This window comes from Punica granatum, chromosome 7 (assembly GCF_007655135.1).
Source record: "Punica granatum isolate Tunisia-2019 chromosome 7, ASM765513v2, whole genome shotgun sequence".
Classification (NCBI taxonomy): Eukaryota; Viridiplantae; Streptophyta; class Magnoliopsida; order Myrtales; family Lythraceae; genus Punica; species Punica granatum.
The window spans coordinates 25,122,392-25,142,201 of NC_045133.1; the positions used below are offsets into that span (position 1 = coordinate 25,122,392).

At 36.5% G+C, this 19,810-nt stretch overlaps 1 protein-coding gene across 2 annotated transcripts; it reads right to left on the reverse strand.

Annotated features, from left to right (window-relative positions):
- Positions 1-439: 439 nt before the first annotated feature.
- LOC116213968 (NPC intracellular cholesterol transporter 1) lies at positions 440-14,546 on the reverse strand. 2 transcript variants are annotated; one of them, XM_031549143.1, is made up of 39 exons: positions 14,334-14,546; positions 13,694-13,770; positions 13,412-13,511; positions 13,145-13,252; positions 12,779-12,895; positions 12,210-12,360; positions 11,516-11,763; positions 11,204-11,389; positions 10,408-10,502; positions 10,212-10,329; positions 9,652-9,735; positions 9,240-9,335; positions 9,013-9,114; positions 8,516-8,584; positions 7,965-8,060; positions 7,775-7,882; positions 7,478-7,591; positions 7,269-7,352; positions 7,003-7,131; positions 6,644-6,842; positions 6,373-6,516; positions 6,219-6,262; positions 5,487-5,570; positions 5,311-5,379; positions 5,126-5,202; positions 4,519-4,588; positions 3,819-3,968; positions 3,349-3,414; positions 3,036-3,180; positions 2,854-2,918; positions 2,694-2,759; positions 2,413-2,506; positions 2,195-2,231; positions 1,995-2,052; positions 1,741-1,851; positions 1,372-1,439; positions 1,213-1,279; positions 1,058-1,126; positions 440-978 (listed from the first exon to the last, which is right to left on the reverse strand). In XM_031549143.1, exons 1-39 carry the CDS (start codon positions 14,385-14,387, stop codon positions 856-858), a joined length of 3,942 nt encoding a protein of 1,313 aa, XP_031405003.1. In that variant the 5' UTR covers positions 14,388-14,546; the 3' UTR covers positions 440-855. The 2 variants fall into 2 exon arrangements, with proteins under 2 accessions (XP_031405003.1, XP_031405004.1); XM_031549144.1 differs by having other exon boundaries at positions 10,408-10,484; positions 14,334-14,545.
- Positions 14,547-19,810: the final 5,264 nt, after the last annotated feature.

Genomic DNA, 19,810 nt, shown 5'->3' on the forward strand with positions numbered 1-19,810 from the left:
AGCTATGTGGAAATAAAGAACTCTCTGATTATTGTAGTGAAAATATTATTATTAGTAAATATCCTATTTTCTACAGCAATATTATTGTACGTTGCTGTACATTATAGATATATATTTGGTAGCTAAAAGTTTTTTTTTTTGGGGGTAATGGGAGTTATTTACTTTTCTTCGGGCATTTATATGATTAATTTATTTATTCATTTACGTGATGATCCATTATAGTTAGCCTTATGATGTAGTCAACATCTAAAGAACGAATCAGTGGGCTTTCTTCATCTTGATCTATCCATGCGTTTTTTGGTATGCATCCTCATGTCCAAAAGTACAATAAAACTCAACCCGACCAATCCAATTCAAACCGAATCAGCCCACCAAGAAATAAAACTTTTCTAATATGAATTTTCTTTATTCATAAGACTCAAATCCGAAACCTTTGAAAGCGCTATCAATGTAATAATTTTATTGTCCGTATCATTCTCCACCATATGTAAGAAAGTTTTGTAACACAATCTTGCGGGGATCAGCATGGCATATCCTTTCTAACACAGGCGTGGCATATCCTTTCCAACACGGGCAAGGTTATCGCAGAGCTTTGCCACCAGAGGAAAAACGGACGCGCCCACCAGAGTCGGCCTGACTGAAGCGTGAGCTAAATTGTTGGAATGAATAACATCTATCCAGAAGCAATGCAATCGCAGCTGTTGGTCACATCAATGCTTCCTTTCTAATCAGTAAAAGGCGACTGTTTCCACTATGTATAATTTACATTTTGCGATCCAGAGATTCCTAGACTGGTGATACAAGTAGAAACCCGGTATTGTGGGTACCAAAAGAATTAAGAATGCAAGCCAAAATCTAGAATCCCCTCACATCCTGCTGAGCGAATCGGGACTGGAATAAGGATTGAATGGACGGGCGGCCTTCTTGCTTGTCCAAGACCACGCACCTTGAAGGGGGTCCGAATATACTCAACACAACCTGCAAACAAAGAAACAATTTGAAACTTGTATGGTTGTGATGCAGCTGCCATGGTGGAGGATGCGTAGTTTTGACTTACAGGTAGGAAAACGAGCCCGTGCAGAAAGCCAAGAAGGACCAGAGCGAGGTACATCTGGAAGTAGTAAACCTGTGGACATGGAAGGACAGGAGATCAGAAAAGGCGTGCTCAGAGGAATTTCATAAATGAGACACCCAGTCTGAAAGTTTACAGACCACAAACACTTCAGTCCTTGAGAAGCATAGTACGAGGACTCCAACGAGCTTCGTCAATGTGATTCCGCTGTACATGATGTCGAGCAAAAGTTATGTGCGGAAATCGAGAAAAAATGATATTATTGAACTCTCTAGGAATTTAGGCCCGTCGAAGAAGACCTGAACACAGAAGCCCCCATAGTACTGAGAGCCTCCTTCATGCGTTGGTCTCTGTCTCCCCCGCTTACCTGATATATATTGAAGTGTGCCATATTAGTTCGAAATTAGAAGAAACATCGCGCAATTTATGAACTTTATTCTTGAATTAATTTCTACAGTTCCTGCGTTTCATAAAAGCTTAGTACAAAGCGCCTGCTTTATATAGGAATGGAGCTTATGAAAATGCCTTTTCAACCTCTCCTTTCATTTCAGCAACAATAATATTTTTATGAACATATAAACACTAGATCAAATGATAAGAATGCGGATTTCATTATGAATACGAGGAGTGAGCGTTAGATGTGCATCGGAAGAGGGATCAATACTAACCGAGAAAGCATGTGTTATATGAACACAGAACTCAACAGCAATGCCTACTGCCATCACGAGGTTAACAACAGAGACAGCGTTCAACTGTATTCCCAAAATAGCCATCACGCCCTGCCAATTAACAATCATATAAACCGATTAACAATGAGAATACTTGAGAAACAAGTCAAATAAAAATGAAAATACAAGGTAAACAATCATTTTAAACAGCAGGTCGATATTAATTAAACAATAGTAAAGGGAGAATTGCTTACCAAAAGATCCACAACGATCATTGTCAAAACTAGCATAATGATTGCTGAGGACCATAAACTGAAAATTCATAAGAAATGAACGCTATAACATTATTTGAAGCAAAATATGATTATATTTATCAAACATTTTTACATTTTAATTGGGGAGAAAGAAGATATAAATAAATAAGCTAATTTTCCTCCAAGAGTTAAGAACGTACCTGCATGTGATGACCAAACATACAACAAATACTGCACCTGTTATAAAAGCATTTTAAGATAGAATAAGTTTCATTTACAAAGAGAGGTACTTGCAATTTACAATTTAATATCTATATAAGAATATGAAATGACAACGAGTGATTGACTACATGCAACACCTCAAGCAACAAAATGAAAAAGAATGAGTAAAGAAAACAAAGAGTTCTGCAACACTAACCGATAGCTATTGCAAGGTTAATCAATGCTGTCTTCCATATATCTAGGTACTGCTCAAAAAACATGTAAAATACAGAATACGGGAAAATCTCCATCTGCAGCAGAATATTAAAGTAATTAAAACTTGGTGCATTCCTGGTTTCACTGATTAGGTCAGAGTCTAGACTTAGTCATACATAGGTAGAAAGATAGGAGCTTCTGTAATTAAAATAATAATTCCCGCTTTCCTATTCATCTTAAAGGAAACGCAGAGGGGCAATTATTTGAATTGCCTATCGTTACCTTCAAAGACTTGGAAACTTTTGAACAGAAGTCCCGAGCTGCCCTCAGAGAATTGACATAGTCAACCTACTCAATACAATAAGGAAAAGGCCTTTCAATGTTAAGGATAGAAAGATAAGGGGCAACAATTATGTTAATAATTGCAGTAGCAAATTAATACCTGCTTATTGAGGGGGGTGTGGTATGTTCGAAAAGAAGATGCTTGGATTACACCACTTTCATAGCCTAAAAAGGATACAGACGTCAAGGAATTATTCTCGAGAAAGCAATCATTCTCTGAATCAGAACAATGATCTTGGCAGTTATATTATCATAGAAAATTTAAAAAGTATGTTAACAAACCTTGCAAATCCACACTGTCAGTGTAAGCCCCATGGCCTCCTTTAGCACAGTCAGCAGAGGGTAGCGCAGCGAGAAACCAAGGGAGTTTCTCCCTGAATTGTGATGTTGATGGACGGTCATTTTGCAGATCCGAGTGAAGGAAGCACTGAGGAACTCCAAATCAATTAATAATAAGGCTATGAAGCAGAAGATGGAGATCTAATTCTGATACACTCATAATGCTACTAGCTTCCCAATCACATCCCACATAATTATTAAACCAAAAATCTTATGTACATGCAAGGCTAGAGAATAAGACATTGCCGAAGATTACCGTGGTACAATCTTTGCATGGTCCACCCAGGCTACAGGAACTTTGTCCCGCGGGGCAGCAAGGAGGCTGAAATATGGTTATTAAAACAATTAGATCAAACTATGTAAAAAAGACTTAAATAATATAAAATAAAGATTGTTTATTAGATTGCTCCATAGCAATTAGCTTTATTCACTGGAAACACCAACAAGATTGAAAAACTAATGTCTATTCACTCATCAGTAGAATGTGCAAGTTCTTATCAGTTATCTGGGTAAAATTTTTCTTCTGAAGAATCTGAACACTCAAAATGTGGATCATTCCAAAAATGAGCTGCAAGAACTAAATTCGTCCTTCACATTTTTTATGCTGCCACCATAGGCAGCTAAGAGAGATCAGATATGTTTCGTGATATGGCAATCCATGCAAACATAGTACTCATGCATTGTTATGTGAAAAAACAATATGATAAAGCAGTGCAGAATTAGAACCTGATCGTCGGGGGGACAATAGGTCCCATTTGTGAACTTACGACAGCAACCAAAAGCTTCTGGAGATATCCATACAAGGAAATCATCAAGCCATGAAGCAGCTGGCTTTGCAATATAGCTTGATTTCGGTTCTAAGGATGCTCTTGAAATCTAGCGGCAAAAGATGCATAAAAAAACAAAAAAGAAAAGTCATATACGATAGTAAACATCGGCCTAAGGCAAAGCAACATTAATGAAAATAGCGGTGGAAGCTTAATCTCTCAATATAAAAAGATCGCTCTCAAAGCTTCTGAACAATTTACTATTACAGTGCATCCTGCTATTAGTGATTCCTTAAACAGAAATTTTATGAAAGTGCTCCAACGAAAATTACTGGCCCATAAACTAATTCTGTTTGAACTACAGTGGGACAAGCCTTTCACTAAAAGAAATCACATTAACAATCTGATGCCTCACTAATTCTCAACGAAGAGTTTACTTTCTGAGCACAGTTTGCCGGTGTGCAAGTCACAATCATTTGCTTTATGGCATTCTACCAAAGCCTACTAAGACATGCATCTTTTAGTGGCATCTAAAGTTTATAAGAAACTTTATTATAAACTATTCTCCTCCAAAATTGTCAAAGTTTTTGCTATGTGATGAGAGATGGCCTTCGTCTTCAACAAATCGAAATAACCAAAAGAAGAGGGAGAACGACTACCTCATTTAAAAGTGAGTCTGTATCACATTGGCTGATGGAGCAAAGCTGATTCGTCTGCCTTGACTCTGAGCTGAGAAGTTCAGCAACATAATCATGAAAAAAGAATCAGCCTCCTAAAGATGGCTATCTGCTTTGTAATCAATTAATAGCCTCATATAGATAGACTTAGTAGTTACTAGTTAGTAACAGAAAGCAGTAATGAGACAAAACTGGGGATGAGGTTCAAAAATCCTACTACTTACGTTCTGTAGTCATTTAACATGATATAAGAAGACAAGTTTCCATTGCCAATCTCAGATTACTGGTTTCTCCTATAACTACTATTTCTTTTTTTGGTAACAGTTCTCGTGAACACTCTAGCCTGCAGGTTCCCCATATTGGCTATATGGCGGTTGTGGAGTGTTGAAATATGCTTGACAAGCATTATTTGTGTCCATATAATCTATTCAAATCCAGCAAGGAAAAGTTGGTTGACAGAGGTACGTATAAAGTTCAACAAATTTTCCATATCTATCTTCAACACAACACCATTCCCCCAAAAACCCAACCCAATTGGAAAAATGGCGATCCATGTCTAGCTTAGCGGTAAAGGAATTGATAAACATACCTGTAATTATAGTTCTTCACAACAAAATATAGAGGAGGACCAATTCTGAGATATTCAGAGACATTATTGAAATATCCCTGCAAAGAATTGAAATTGCTGAATAAGTACAGCTGGAAAAATATAATATGAATAAAAGCCTGTGAAATTCTAGTCCTCATGTGGCAGATAGGCTTGACAATTTAAACCTGCAAATATGAATCTCGAGGAAGGACAATCTTCTGTTCTAGACCAGGTTCAATCCTGGTGCACAACGCCTGTAAGATAAGAAAGCCAAGAGGGTCAAAACATGTAAACAAGACAGGCAAAAGAAGAAACATCTGGCTGGATGAGAGAGATGCAAAGGAGGTAGAATGCTACTCACAACACAAACCACTGAGAAAGCCGCAAATGCTGAAATGACAACTAACTTCACTCCCCAAAGGCTGAGAACTGGAGCATGGACTTCCTGAAGAATTGCTAGTTAAAAACTTATTAGCCACAAACAAAATTTGCTAAATGCTAGTGAAGAAACTAAATAAGACCACTGATATGAGATCCCACATCCATATTGAATAACTTTCTTTGTTCCAGAGTTTTGATCGGTAGTGGTTCAAAAGTAAAGTATAAATAGGAGTACCACCATTGCACTAAAGCTTTCTCAAAATCTTATGAAATTACCAAAGCTACAGGATCCTGTATACATGAATTATTAAAGAAAAGCTTCCCTAAATAAATCGAAAAGCTTTATGCTTTCAATTAGGACCTGTCATCCAGCTAAAGTATCCATATACTAACGTATGATTGCCAAGTACACCAACTTATCAGAAAAAAAAAAAAAAAAACCCAAAAAACACTGTAAGTATCTTAATTAGTTTGAGGCATTTGAGGTGACCCAAGGTTCATTACTAAAACAGTAACAGAATGAAGTTATGAGAACAGAGTCCTATAAATCTAATCTTTCTAATGTGTCTGGATCATTGTCAAATTGGATTTTCCTCCTAATGTTACTACAGATCAATGGTTAGGAATGCATCCAGCATGCAGATCAAATTTTCAACTTGTCTTGATAAAGATATGAGCACTAAGTTGTAACCATTAAAAATAGGGTAGTTACCTTCATGTATCTAGCCAGCAATCCAAGTTTTCTCCGTCCATTTCCTACGCTTGCATATGTTCACCATTCCCCAGTTAACGTTAAATTAATTAATTAAAACCAAAATAGATATGTGAACAAAAGTGATTGTAGAATTGAACAATCAAAGAGGTACCTTTATCAGACTCGGGATATGTCGAAGAGACCTTTATGCAAGGGAAACAATCAACCCTCTTATCTTCAGCTCTCAGAAAGTCAAAAACTATTAAAGCAACAAAAGCTGTAACTTGCAGAAGGAAGTCCAGAAGAACAGCCAAAGCTGTAAAAAGAAAAAGAAGGGAGTTGTTCAGGTTAAATAACAAGCTAAAAGTGGAAGCCATTACAATATAACTCGGAAAGGAATCACCATCTTGCATAACCTAGTTAAAGTTTCTATGGAAAAGGACCTGCGAACATGGAGAATACGCGACAAGCTGGCATAGGAATAAAACTCCCAACTGCAAATGCTAACACCTCAGATAGACTAGCAAGTGTTATGGAAGGCCCGACCTCCACGAGTGCATTACTAATTCGTCCTTCTAATGGCAGTTCCAGTGGCTGCCGCTTGACTGCATGGACTAATATGCACATGTTATCCACCCCTACCTGACACGAGACATGATCCATCATGAGTATTAGCTTAAAACTAAATCAGAGCAGCCCAGATGGCAATGAAGAATCCAATTAGCAAGCATTTTATTTGCTTTCAGACCGAAATACATGCTAACTAGCCATGAAATTATAAGATGCGAAGGATGCAACTTACTGCAAGAACCAGGAAGGGTATAACTTCCATGATAATGAGTGTAGACTTCACCCCAATGATACTGAAAAATCCTACTGATCCAAGGACGGAGAGCATCACAAGTATAACGCCCGAAAGACCTAGCAAAACCTGATATGTAGCAATATTATAAGTGACAAACACATGAAATAGAATATTATCAGCAAACAGGCTCACTGAAACTAATATATATGTCTCAAACTGGCTTATTGATGTTATTATGATTGTTCGGGTATTATAAGATATACCTTTGAGGATATGTAAAAGGACGACAACCGAGGTGTGTCGCCTAGAGTCAGAGATATGTACCCAAACATCACAAGGTAGCTTATCTGAAAGAAATTGTGGTGGAAAAAAGATAAATAACAAATATAACTTAAAGACAAATTTAAACTCATAACAAGAAAACCCATAGATAATGAAGTAGCTCAATTTGTTATTAGAGACATGGACTCACCAATATAGTTATGGCATCAGCAGTACTCTCTCTTTTCAATTCCTCTTCGATGGAGCTTTCAGATGAAAAGGAAAGCGTCAAATTTCTTGCCTGAACCATTGGCAACAATTCATCCTGCGAAAAGAATTCTCAGAGGTTAAAAAAAAAAAAGGGGGATATCTGGGTATCTGCAATGAAAAACAGAGGGATGTCGCATGTGTTTTTATTCTTATTAAATGATGAGAAGCAGATAATAAGATAAAAGATTCATCTTTCGTAATTTCCGAGTAAAAGGGTAAAACAAGAGCCAAAGTAGACCTCTGCTAATTGGATGAAGGCCTTCTCCCATGCCAATGCTTTTCCAGTTTCATTCCCTTCCTTGTTGAGTGCGTTGTTCACTGGATAAGTTACAATAAATGCAGAAGCCTGTCCTGAAACATCACCATGGGATTACTGTTCGCTCCAATATTTCTAAGGTACTTAAGTCTTTCAATGGACCAAATCCTACCTCCGAATAATTGCTCCCCGAAAAGCCACCAAGTGCAGTGCTTGGATCAAGGGGGGCTTTGAATGCGCTCATGCATGCATCTGCAGATGTAAAATGCTGAAAGGAAAAATCATGAGCGTCCAATTGGTTTTTGTATGGAAAAAGAGCGAAACACTAGATAAATCATTCAGTAAAGGACAATTCAGCGAGCCAAACATTTTTTGTTTTCTTTAACAAGTTCCTGAAGATATTCATTCAAACGCAGCAGTCATGAAGAGCAAAACTTTTGACCAAACTCGTAACCAAGCAAAAGCAATGTCTGATCCAAAAGCAACACCAACTTGAGTATGGATCAAAGAGTAACACGTTTAGTATGAACAATCAAGAACCGTTTTTACCCAATTCAGTTACTGCATAATTTCTCATTTTAAAGGGTAATATTTTTCTCTCTCATATATATCTGGTCCTGCTCTCTGCTGCACGACCAATAAGTAGCTCTTTCAAAGTATATTTAGAGCATAAGAAACCCACAGCTTAAAAATGGATAACTAGCAGAGGGTAGGCAAATGTACCTGAAAACAGTAGCTCACATGATCAACTCCTCCGTAATTATCATAATTTTTTGGATCCATCTTGAAATACTGTAAAAAAGGGTCAGGAATGATAGCATCTATATCAGGCCATCAAAAGCATGAGGGATGTCAAGATTAATGAACAAAATTTCACCAAGTTACTGGTTGCTGACTGCTGAGGCAAAACTTTATAGGAAGGAAACGTAAAGCTACTAATACAAAACTAGTAAAGCTACTAATACAAAACTAGTGCCGCATCAACACTAGTACTCAAAACGAGAGAGGTGGAAGAGCCATTCCAAATGAAAGCAGCAGAGCTTTTATAGTCAAATGTTAAGCAAAATCAGTGACTATTATGGTCACTGAGGTTGCTCCCATACAAGCCGAATTTCAAAAGAAAGAAAAGGACATGATAAGAGAAAAGCCCACGGCTACATTCTTGGAGTAGAGTCAAGAATGAATTATATTGTTCTAGAGAACCGAAAATTAAAGGATACCTGTAGAACAGATTGAGTAGCACAGTCTTGACCTAGAGGCTTCATGCAAATATCTGTCAAAGATATCACGGACCCAGAATAATTGGCCCGAATACCATCAACCTGTCAAAAACTGAAGAGCTAAAATAATCTTCACAAAATTGGAAAAATAAATTAGAGAGAAGAAAAGGTAAAATATCAACAAATATCAACCAATTGCATTCTCAGAGTCAGAGTCAAATAGCAACCTTCTTTTGTATTTCAAAGAGTAGCTTAATACTGTCATCAGTCAGGATACTTGGTGACTTCTCATGCTCGGGTCCTGGAACTGTTGCTAAGATGAGCTGGAGAAAGTGGAGAAAAAGAATACAGTTAAATAACAAAGACAAATGAAGAAAACAAACATGAATATATATACTTTAATAAAAAAATTATCCCAAAGGCAAATTCGTGCACAAGTTGATTTCAAAAAACAGAGTTGTCATATTTCTGACAAAACCAGACCAAATGATAGGCCTAAGATAAACATAATCAATCGATCTCAGCAACATGTACCTTCTTGCATGTCATTTGTTCCTGTATAATTATTTAAAGAAAATAAAGAATGAAAAATAAATAATTTGTTTCAAATACTCATTGAGGTAAACAATTCATAATAACCTGTTCAATTCTGTAGAAGGGAGCCAAGTGACTATCAAAGAATTGTTTCTCAGAAGCAGCCCTGCTACCAGGCCCTACCCATAGCTGAAACACAAGATGCATTAAGAGTTCAGTAGTATGAAACAATATTTAGAAACCACAATAGCATCTGCAATGATGCGGATCACCGAGACACTGTACTCAAATAAACTACCACGTGTATGATTCATGTCACATGATACTGTGAAATTCTCATTGCCGAGACAAATTCTCACTTCTCATACAATAAACCTCTAGAATTATTTGAATTCCTAGGCAATAGAAAATGCCTCTTTCCGGAACGATAAGTGACTGAGAAACAGCTATGCTAGAATAGAGCTATCTCTTGTATTGAGAATGGAGGTAGAAGTTGATTCTTTAGCAAGAGTAGAGGCACATTTGTGGCTCTCTGATTATTAAGGAAGTTCTTCATGAAGGAGGCCTGGAATGGAAGGTGGCACTTAACAAAACCGGGAACAGTAAAATAGACTATCTAGCCAGGAGTCACAAAGACCCAAGGACCAAGAGAGACCATGGCTTACCTTCTCAGGCCTCGTCTCCACCTTGAAACGAATCAAACCTAGACAAAGTACAAGGACTGCAGATAGAGATGCAAACAGCACGAGGGTAGGATTTCTTGCAACCCATGTTCCGTATCCCCTGTCCATATTTTTTATGGAAGTCAAGATCATTCTGTCAAAAGTATTACTTCCTATAATCAAAGGCGTAGAGAGTAACCTGTAAAACTTTGACAGGTATCCTTGAACAATTGAAAGTTGAACTCCATTTCTGATGTGAGGAGCTTCCTCAAGCATCTGAAAATGAATCAAAGTCTTGAGGAATTCAATGAAAGAGACCTCCAGTTAGAAGAATGGAAGATTAAACATGGAAGGCAACAAACAAATTGTGAAGATTACGGAGCAATAAACAAAATTCAGAATTAAAATAAACCTGACAATAAAAGCATGGCAGAATGATATCTAAGCTTAACAATCACACACTATTTTGTCCACTAAAAAGAAAATAAACAGAAAAGTTTGGAAGCATGATCTGATGCTACCGATAGTTGACAATTACTTACGAAGTGTAACTAAATCATCTTAAAGTAGAAAAGCAGTAGATATATTACTTTCTTTAGTTAAAAATTAAAAAAAAATGAAATGAACCAAACCTTGACATAAAGAATTGGCAGATTGAAAGGCCATAAACAGTAAAAAATGCAGGAAGCAGGAGGCAGAAAAATACAATCACCGAGAGCATAATTCATTTTAGGTCTCCTATCTACCAGTTCATATGTTGTAACCTGGCTTCATATATTGTCACACCTCTATAAACAAAAAGGTTCAAAGGCATGAATCTAAGGAAAAGGTAAAAGTTAAGAAGTATCTCAAATACCTACTGCCATATCTTTGAGTTGAATCACTATCAAACTTGAAATAAATAGATCAATGTACTCAAACTTCAAATAGACCAAGGAGCTCAACTAACAATAAAGCAGTGAATTGAGGATGCGATCAGGAGCAGAAACACATACCTCCATGGGAAGATCCTCATTCTTTTGACTCTCCATGCCGTGAAGTTGGTTGCCATCATTTCTATTTGACAGTGGTTTCCTTTGAGCGGCATTCCTTTCTCTTTTTCGATGAAAAATTCCCCAGCCAAAAAACAGAGAGACCAAGATGACGTACAAGATTGCCAAAGAAACATCAACACATTTGGCCTGCATTGTCAACCAGATATGAGCAAAATATATCAGAATTCACAACAGCATATATCCGAGGGTTAGATAATAGAATAGCTTAAAGTGGATAATAAAAAAAGAAAGATAAAGGCAATCATCTCTAACCTTAATGGACCCAAGCCTCACTGAACATGATTCCTCTTTATGCTGCTGAGGAGGAGCTATATTGGAGCAGACAGTAGAGGAGGGGCAATCTCCACAAGAACAACCAAGCGAAGTATCACCGCATGAATAAGTAGATACATTCATTGGTCTCATTCCAGATGTCTCTGTTGCATTTGGCAGGAAATTAATAGCATAAGGTGATCCAGGAACAGTAAGAGCAGCACGCCGTCCAATAAAAGCAAACCACTCTGCCAAGAGCAACAAAGCATGTCAGCACCAATTGACATTAAAAAGAAACCGTTGTATATTCAGCAGTAGGTAATTGCACCAGTAAACAATGGTAACATGAACATCAAATTTTGGCACCAGGCTTTCATACGCATATACAGTTTTTAATTGTCAAGAGAATGCAAATCAGCTTATGAGAAGAATTATAATAGCATCTTTCACTGGAATGTTAGTATAGATAAGAGATGAGTGCCTCAGCTATTTACTCAATTTCCAAAAATCCGAAGATAGTATTAGCAAACACTTTCTGCACGATTATAATCTTTGGAGTTTCTTAAGGACACTATTACACCCACCAGCAAGTCCAACATGTTCCCAACTCTCATACTGTGAATTCTGAGTACAACCAATAGCTGAAGGCATAAATAAGCATGATCAGATCTCATCAAACTGAAAATAAATGGACCTCTAAAATTTTGGGCACCAGCACCAATAAACTCCAGAGCTCGAGTATTCATGGTGCCGAACTTCACATCCTTGCAGGAGTCATATAACCCTTGACCAAATTCGTCAGTTATATAATAATCAATTCCATCTACGGTCATATTGTTTTTAACCTGAAAAAAAAAATAAAAAAAATTAAGATGCATGTCCCAACCATATGAGATTACAGATGCCACAGCCCAGTGTATGTAACATGTGATGGAACTCCTCACCTTGGAAGTGCAAACCAGAGATAAAACAGAGGACACCACGAGGATAAATGATACATTCTAGTAAAATGCATACGAAAGAGATGCATGGAAGACTAGTGATGCCATCGCCACATAAGAAAAGTTGAGAGCGCCAAAAAGGAAGTAACCATATATTATCCAAAAGGAAGGTTTATCTTTTTTAACATTTTCAGAGACAAGATTGCAGGATGCACTTGCCTGAGTATAAATATCTGTTTAGAACTTTTATCCAAAAAAAATATCTGTTTAGAACATGCAAAGCATTATTGAAGTATGCAAGAAGAATGACCATAAATTCCACCTTGGAGACTGAAGTGACGTTGATAAATAGACTCTGATTTGGAGAGCAAGTCAGTTCACAGAAAAGATTCAAAAAGTTCCTCAAGCAAGCTGGGCAGCCAACAAGAAAAGGAATCGCCTGCAGACAAAAATAACAAACTACTCTTAATAATGTGCAAAAGAATTCTCCAAAGCAGAGACAACTATACACCGAGTACATGTTTAAGGCAAAGAAGGCCATCCTCTGTTCAACTGATGGTGAAAGGATTATCCATTAGTCTTCAGCCTCTTAAATTGGGAGGAAAACATAAAATAAAGAATCAAGCTTGGATTCTTGTTTGTTTTATCCAACGATGATAGCTACATAACTAAGAATTTAGAACCTTACTTGTTGAACCTGTGTCCTTAAGGTGTCAAACTGAGCTTCTGTACAACAGACGTTGCCAGTAATTGTGGGACACAAACTTTGTATCTTCGATGAAAGCAAATCATCCGGCTGAAAATGAAGTAAAAACATATCCATTAGATATAAATCACGTTAATCAGCAAAAGATGGTCATGTCCACAAAGATCGGTCATTGCATTGAAGTGGACAACTACGGATGTTCTGGCAAAATAATCAGTTAACGGACCAGCAGGTTCTTGTGGCACATACCTTCACAGATGGGGTACCATAAGGGCAATTCAATACTTTTCCATCTGACCGAGCTCCGCAAATGTCATACATAGCACAATATTCTTCGGAGTGCCGTTCCCTGAATAAGTCAAAAGTTCAAAAACCGTATCGGTTCTCAAGTCAAATGTCGCAGCAGGAGAATATATTTAATCCACTTCCACCATTTTCTTTTTATAGCAAAGCTTGCTACATGTTACTTGTAATATGCAGCCATCAGGCAGATTTTTCTCGATTAGCAGCACAAGCGCATTGAAATCTCACCTTGCAGTGCCATTTGCTGTCAGAAGGAACCGTGTATTTGACCTCTCTGTACCGACAGCCGATACCGCTAGTAAAACCTTCAATCACAAGATGACACCGAGATTCAGTACAATTCAGTAAACTCGAAGAGCGCACAATTCAAACCGGCCGCCTTTGTCCTAAAAGCGGAATGAATAACAGCAGCAGATGACACGCTGAGACCATACGTAAGCTCCAAAGAGGACTCTGCCACCAAATTTCATAAAAAATGTTCATAATTGTCATTATTGGAGACGGTGCTCCTCTTCTGCCGATCGTGAAAACAGAGCAACAGATGCCACTGAAAATCTCCAAAATCTCAGCTCGCGCTTCATGTTAGAAAGTAAACTCAGCTAACTCGTCTCGTCTAGAGAGAGAGAGGAGAGAGAGAGAGAGTAGATGGCCAACTCCACAGGACAGACTCTCGTAAACTCATATCCAAGTTCAGCAAGCAACTACAACCGGAATATCACCTTCCACCGGACACTTTCCGATCAAAAACCACGTTCACGAACCAATTCAATCGCAAAAAAAAACCGACGAACGAGAAGCAAAATCAAATTTCCAGAGCAACAGAAAAACGAGCAGGAGAGAACAACAATTCTGGCGGCCAGCTCCTTGCCTGGAACAGAGAGACGAGCCAGAAGAACCTCACTGCGGCGCCGACGAGCTCCATTGCAGCGAGCTTCACCAAGGGAGGAGTTCTGACAGTGGAGAAGCTATCCGCAGCTGTTTCCGAGCAGTCATAAGGGATGAGAGAGAGAGAGAGAGAGAAGAAGAGTGAGTGACGGAGACCGAGGAGTATTTATAGCGCGCAGAGCGGAGGAGCAGATTCTCCAGGCGTCAAAATTTTGACAACGACTCACCGGTTTTCATGGACAGTATATAAATCCGTGGGAATTAGCGAGCAGGACATTGGACTTATTTTTACGAATATGCCCCTTGCTTTCGGTTAGTTTGTCGGGGGTGGGTGGGTGGGTAAAAGCATTCCCTTTGAGCCTCGTGCGCTGTTTTTTTCCCGGGAGAGCGGGCAAATGCATTATTGGGCGGGGCTGTTTTGGTAATTTCATAATTACGTGGGACTTTATATATAGTAGATCAGTAGATGATTTATAGATGGAGATTTTAGCACATTTGCATTTTCAAAAACCTCTTGATTAAATCTTGTTCTTGAAATCACTTCACTTATGGATTCGCCGCAATCGACGTTGGAAATTTGAACTTACATCTATAATGACATGCCTGAGCAACATCATTGTATATGAACGAATCTTTTTTTTTTTTTGCTACAGAGGAGGCTTACGAGCATAATATAATGAAATAGAAATCATAATAGTCAATAACGAGATACGGATAATTTTACTGCGAATATCAAACCTAGTATCTCTTAGTTATCGAGTGAGATATGCACCATTATACTACATTCTCTTTAATTATATATAGATAAAATCTTTCTTCCATGGATATAATAAGCTAAAAAAGGCTCAATAATCAAGTCAAATTGGTGCTATCGTCGTGGCACATGGTATCTTGGTCGAGTAGCGTGTGCAGCCTTTAAACCGGAACCATCGACTATTTCGAGCATGGCACTTGGGTGATTTCGTGAAAGGAATCATCAGCATGAAATCCCGCCAAAGGGTTCGGAATCTAGTGCACTTTCGAGGATGATATCTGTATCATGTATGGTTGGAATAAGTTTTGCATGCGGCATCACGCATGCTAATGAGAGGTGGAAATTAACGATGAAAACTTTCTATATCGAATTAAACGGTATCTTTCAAGTCACGTAAGTGCTTGTAAATAGCCATCGAACGATTCTCGAGATTTCGTTACGATAGAAGAGGATTGGAATAAGAACATGTGTGGATACGGGGCTAAAATTTTGGAGGTTCACGAGTGTGTGGAGTTTGGTGAGGGAAAGGGACACATTGCCTTGGTATTACGACTGGCTACAGTGTCTCTTACCTAAAACGATCACTTGCCCAACATCCACTAATTAATGGCGAGCTTCTGGAAGTACACTCTCAACCTGCAAAAATTCTTTCTTTCTTTCTGTTTTTTTTTTTACATTTACCAATTGTTCCATTGATAATTAACATTGCAATTATATTAAAGATTCAATTCAAGATTACATGAATATTAAAAATTCTAAATCTATTGTCCTTCGGAGTCAAATTGCCATTTATTTATTTAGTTATTGTCGGGATATGATCACATGTGACTGACAATGAAAATTCTTTATGAAGTCAAAGATTTGGCTAAGATTAAGAATAAATCGCACATTATAATAATAAATTAACAAAAAGGAATTATAAAACATAGTGCCCCATTTGCAAACCCCAATATATACAGAAAAAAAATATAGAAAAACTATATTCAACTGGTCGACTAATGATTATTATATATATCGAATTGCATGTAAATGGTTAATTAATATCCTCTTTGCGTGTCATGACATGAACTATGAACAGTCTCTCCGACTGGGGATGGGCGGAAGGCTTGGTACGGTTTATAGTCTGAACCGTAATCCCCTATAATTTTTCGGGACAAGAATTTTACGAACTGTAACCGTAATCATAACTGAATTAGAATAATAAAACTATCTCGAAAAATAATTAGTTTTACGATTCGATTAACCGACAGAACCAATATTGAAAAATGTCATTTTAAACGAATATAAAATTATTTTTAAATTAAATTCAATTGATCAACGTATCACAAACAAACAAAAAAGTTCACTGGAGAGAGGAAATTAAAAAAGAGTACATCTAAAACTCGAACTATGAATTTATTATCTTTACCTCACGTTTTGATTTCTATTAAATTTCAAATTTCATATATAACGTACATAATAATTTTTATAAATATATATTCGGGACGAGACAATTAACCGTAATTTTCTAATTGTAAAAACCGTTACGTCCCGTAATCAATTTTTGTTTTGAAATCCCGAAATGAATATCTTTCGGAGCCGATTAATTCGTTTTTTCGGTTCGAAACAGAATAGTTTTACGGGACGATTCGATCATCGAAATCTTATGCACGGCCCCACCTACAACTACAGAAACGATGCTGCTAACATGACCTTGGATTATATCACTATGTGACATCGAGATCTCAACCGTTCACTACGCGTGGGCCCGTACAGGTCCCACGTGAAGATGGTTGTGATAATCTCGTACACTGGATCTTGTTAGAATTTCCTCAACAGAAAATTGTTAGTCAATCAGTTACAATAATTCAACTCAAATCCTACATCAATTCTTATTACAGTCATTCTCGTGATGATAGACGAGACATACAAGTCAAACGAATACATACTGGTTTTTCTTTTTCTAAATAAGCTATGTTTGATTAATTTCCTTAAAGATAACTGGTAATATTATTTTTTGACTCGTAAAATTATTTTCTCGTCAGGTACATTTCTTTGTTTTGTTGAAATACATAATATTGTCCTTAATTGAGAAAATTTAATTCAGTCCAAAATTTTAGAGTTGTATCTACCAAAACAATATATATATATATATGTATATATATATTTAGAGTTCTATATATACATAGCTTATAAAAGGATTTCATTAGTTGGAGTATAGGCCCACAAGAAACTTGATATTAATTAATTGAACTTCATAGTATAACACAGCAACGCATGCACGTGCACGCTCTCGCCAAGTAACCAAAATATTCCAGAATCGATGTTCAGTATGACTATCCGTGCCTTTTTATTAACTATTAAGATATTTATTCTATTGTACTAATCCTATAAGTCTCAATTATAATCGAAAAAATTAATTGATCTTTTTCTACTATCTTGTCTAACAATAAATACCATACTTAAATTAATAATTTCAATTAGAATGGATGCTTTACGACCTAGCAGAGATAACCATAATGTAAACTGAAAACATGAAAAAATGAACATCATGGCACGAGTCACCTTTATTACATAAACAAAGAAATTAACGTTTGCAAGACCCAAAAACCAACAACAAGCTCGATATCTTCGTTCAGGCCAAACTGCAACTCCAAGGACTCATCAAAGCATGGAAAAATGAACTCAGAGCACCCGATTTTTTATTATTTATTTTTTTGCCTTGTACTATATAATAATTATTTCTTTAGGGAAAAAAAATATGAACTGTGTATTCATGCGCTTTCATGGGGTATGATTTCGCATGCTGCAGCGAATAATATGAAATGGAAGAGAGACGTTGGAGCCGCCCTCAAATCCCAAAAAAAGAAAAAACAACAGATGGAGAACTGTTTTCAATGCCTTCTTCTTTAAGCGAGCGCGACTGCATGTTGTGCTCCGAAATCTGGCCCATGTCCTCATTGCATGTCGTTTGAGGTTTAGGAGATAATATTAATTATAACAAAATTAAATTAAAATAATTATCCTCCGTTTAATTTCGCAATCGTATTTTAAAATATTAATTTTAACTTTAACTCTTCTCACTACATAATAAAAATCAACTTTTCAAAGTCAAAAAAGTGAACCTCATACATAAATCCACATACAACTATATTATACTTAATTCAATTTTTAATACTAAATTCTCTCAATTATTCATTATTTTTTCACACTTTTTTCTCATAATTTAACAACATAATCATTACAAAACCCAATTAAAATCAAAACTCAACTCTACTCAACTCTAAAACCAAACACACCAACATCTTCAATAGAATAACTTTGAATGTTGATTAAATCACAATCGAAATAATTTAATTAAGTAGTTACGAGCACTGCTATGGCGATTTTTAGGCGGATTTGGAAAATTGGGTTCCCTCTTAATTTTGTAAAATAACATAGAGTAAATTTCGATGACACCTCTATGGTTTATGAAATGGCTAGCGACACATCTCCTTTCAAAAATTAGTCACATGCCGCCCCTCCTTTAGCTGACGTGGCACCAAGAGAACATTCACTTTTCCATATCACAGAACTGCACAAATCGATCTGTTACATGATTTCTTTAACCGAATCAATTCGACCCGATTCAAGGAAAAAAAAAGTAGAAATCAGCGAAACGAGGAATTGTGTGTGGCTAATTTTGAAAGAAAAGAGTCGATGATCATTTTACAAACTATAGAGGTGTCACTGAAATTTACCCAATAATATATGTTTATATGTGATTCCACTTTGTAATTTGTTATAATTAAAATATAAAGAGGAATGTTCATATTTGGTTTATTGAGATAAATTCCCAATAGATAGGTAGAATCATCAATCGATCAATTATCAATTATAATATATAAAAATCAAGGCGTGTAAATGAGAAAGTGAAAACTACGAACTCTCATCTTCACGTTACATTGATATTTTGATTTCAATTCAATGAACTTACACTATATATTTTGTTGGTGCCATATTCTCGAATTTCAATTATGTATCCATATGATTTGTATGCAATAATATATAACTAAATTTCTTGAAAAAATTAAAAGTTCTCTCGATAATTGAAAAGAACTCCTCGATATATGTGAAATTGTTCAAATTCAATGTGCCTTATGCCTATAAATACATGACGCAAAAACTTGATTTTTCACCAATGAAATTGTTTTCTTTAACCATTTGACTGATCTTAATGGATTTAAATTACAAGATTGTTATTGTTCGCACTTGTAATTTATATTATTTATTAGGTTTACTTGGTAAAATATGTAATCTTTAACATACTTTTTCTTCATATCTATTATGAATTAATCACCCATTTTCAATCCTACAAAAATTGACAAAAACCCTACCGCATGGCGGGGTATTAACTAGCTTATTTAACTAGGAGGACCTGAGCATATTTCAGAAACTATTAATATGGTTCATTAATTATTGCCTTGTCAGTTGGGCAAATATGGGGGTAAATTACTCCAGAAGGACAAAAAGAATAAATTATAATAATTCGGTGCACAAGGTTTCAAAAATATTTCAATCAAGGGCACTTCATCATCTCCAGACTGAACCCGTTAGCCCAATGCTTATGTGACTTGTGATGTGTCAGTAGTTATCCAACACGCTCATCATGATAGGTCAAGTGAGACTTACAGGATTTTTTATAATTAAAAATTATTCTAGAAAATTAGAAAATAATCAAAATAATC